We start from the raw sequence: 2,188 nt of genomic DNA, 5'->3' as shown, positions 1-2,188 counted from the left end.
TTATATACTCTAAGACTGAAGAAGAGCATGCAAAACATCTTCGTCTGATACTGGAATTGTTGAAGAAAGAAAAGTTATATGCAAAATTGGCCAAGTGTGAGTTTTGGTTAAGAGAAGTTCAATTTCTAGGTCACGTCATTTCAGAATCAGGAGTGCGAGTTGATCCCATGAAAATAGAAGCAGTTGCAAAATGGGAAGCTCCTACGACTTCGTCTGAAATCCGTAGCTTTTTGGGATTGGCTGATTATTACCGAAAGTTCATTCAGAATTTTTCTAAGATAGTTGTGCCATTGACTAAACTGACTCGGAAGAATGTTAAATTCCAGTGGGAAAGAGAATAGCAAGAAGCCTTTCAACTTTTAAAAGATCATCTTTGTAGTGCACCAGTATTAACTCTGCCAGATGGATCTGAAGATTTTATAGTGTACAGTGATGCTTCAAAGTTGGGGTTGGGAAGTGTTTTAATGCAAAGAGGAAAAGTAATCTCTTATGCATCAAGACAACTGAAAGAACATGAAAAGCAGTATCCAACTCATGACATGGAGTTAGCTGCAGTGGTTTTTGCATTGAAGATCTGGAGACACTATCTTCTGGGAACAAAATGCCAGGTTTACACTGACCATAAAATTTTACAACATTTGTTCAACCAGAAAGATTTAAATTTGCGACAACGTCGATGGATCGAATTAGTCAATGATTATGATTGTGAAATTCTCTACCATCCAGGAAAGGCTAATTTGGTGGCTGATGCTTTGAACAGAAAGGAAAAGAGTGGAACAATCAAGACTGTAGCAATGAGAATGAATTTGATCCCTGATATTCATAAAGAAATTCAAAAATGTCAACAAGAAGCTGTAAAAGAAGAATTTATAAAGACAGAAAAGTTGGGAAAGATGATCTCAACCTTGGAACATAATGATGAAGGACTGATGTGCTTTCAAGGACGAATTTGGGTGCCACATTTTGGAGATATCCGAAGCAAAATATTAGACGAAAGTCATAAATCCCGATACTCTATCCATCCAGGTACCAATAAGATGTATCGAAATTTAAAACCTTTTTACTGGTGGCCAGGATTGAAAAGAGATATAGCACGGTATGTGGAACAGTGTCTAACATGTTTACAGGTCAAGATTGAACACCAGAAACCTTATGGAAGCCTTCAATCTTTAGAAATACCTGTATGGAAATGGGATCACATTACCATGGATTTTGTTATGAAATTACCGCGAACACCAAAAGGATATGACGCGATTTGGGTAATTGTGGATCGTTTATCTAAATCTGCACATTTTCTACCAATAAGAGAGAAATACTCTTTAGAAAAGCTAGCGCAGATTTATATTAAAGAAATTGTTACCAGACACGGTGTTCCCTTGTCTATTATCTCTGAGAGAGACAGTCGGTTTACTTCAAAGTTCTGGGAAGGATTACAGAAAGCTCTGGGGTCTGAAATTCGACTAAATACAGCTTATCATCCATAGACTGATGGACAGAGTGAAAGGACTATTCAAACTCTTGAAGATATGTTGAGAAGTTGTATTATTGACTTCGGAGGATCATGGGAAGATCACTTACCATTAATAAAGTTTGCATATAACAACAGTTATCATTCCAGTATCCAAGCGGCACCATATGAAGTATTGTATGGACGGAAATGTCGAACGCCATTGTGCTGGAATGAAGTGGGTGAAAAACAGCTAACGGGTCCTGAAATTGTTCAAGAAACTTCTGAAAATATTGAACAGACCCGCGAAAGAATTAAAACAGCACAGGATCGCCAGAAAAGTTATGCAGATAATCGTCGAAAATCCATTGAATTTGATGTAGGCGATTTTGTAATGTTAAGAGTTTCACCATAGAGGGGTGTTATCAGATTCGGGAAGAAAGGAAAGCTCAGTCCAAGGTATGTGGGGCCGTTCAGAATATGTAAACGAGTTGGGCCAGTAGCATATCAGTTGGAGCTGCCAAAAGAGCTGAATCGGATTCACAACACTTTTCATGTGTAGAATCTGCGGAAATGTTTGGCTGATCCGAATTTAGCCATACCATTGCTAGAGATTCAATTAGACAGTAAATTGAATTTTGTGGAAACACTGAAAGTTGTTGTTGACAGAAAGATCAGAGTACTTAGAAACAAAGAAATAAGTCTGGTTAAAGTGCAGTGGAAGTTTCACAAAGGACCGGA

The 2,188-nt window shown here is 37.8% G+C and overlaps 1 protein-coding gene across 1 annotated transcript in view; it reads right to left on the bottom strand.

Annotated features, from left to right (window-relative positions):
• Window positions 1-130: 130 nt before the first annotated feature.
• LOC112514200 (two pore potassium channel a-like) overlaps window positions 131-2,188 on the bottom strand; it is a 9,089-nt gene continuing 7,031 nt past the window's right edge. The window contains exon 3 of the mRNA XM_025120530.1: window positions 131-240. Within this exon, the coding sequence (XP_024976298.1) occupies window positions 131-240 (110 nt within the window). The remainder of the gene's footprint in view (window positions 241-2,188) is intronic.

This window comes from Cynara cardunculus (assembly GCF_001531365.2).
Source record: "Cynara cardunculus var. scolymus isolate 2C chromosome LG 6, CcrdV1, whole genome shotgun sequence".
In the NCBI taxonomy this organism is placed as follows: Eukaryota; Viridiplantae; Streptophyta; class Magnoliopsida; order Asterales; family Asteraceae; genus Cynara; species Cynara cardunculus.
This window is presented reverse-complemented; position numbering and strand designations above follow the sequence as displayed.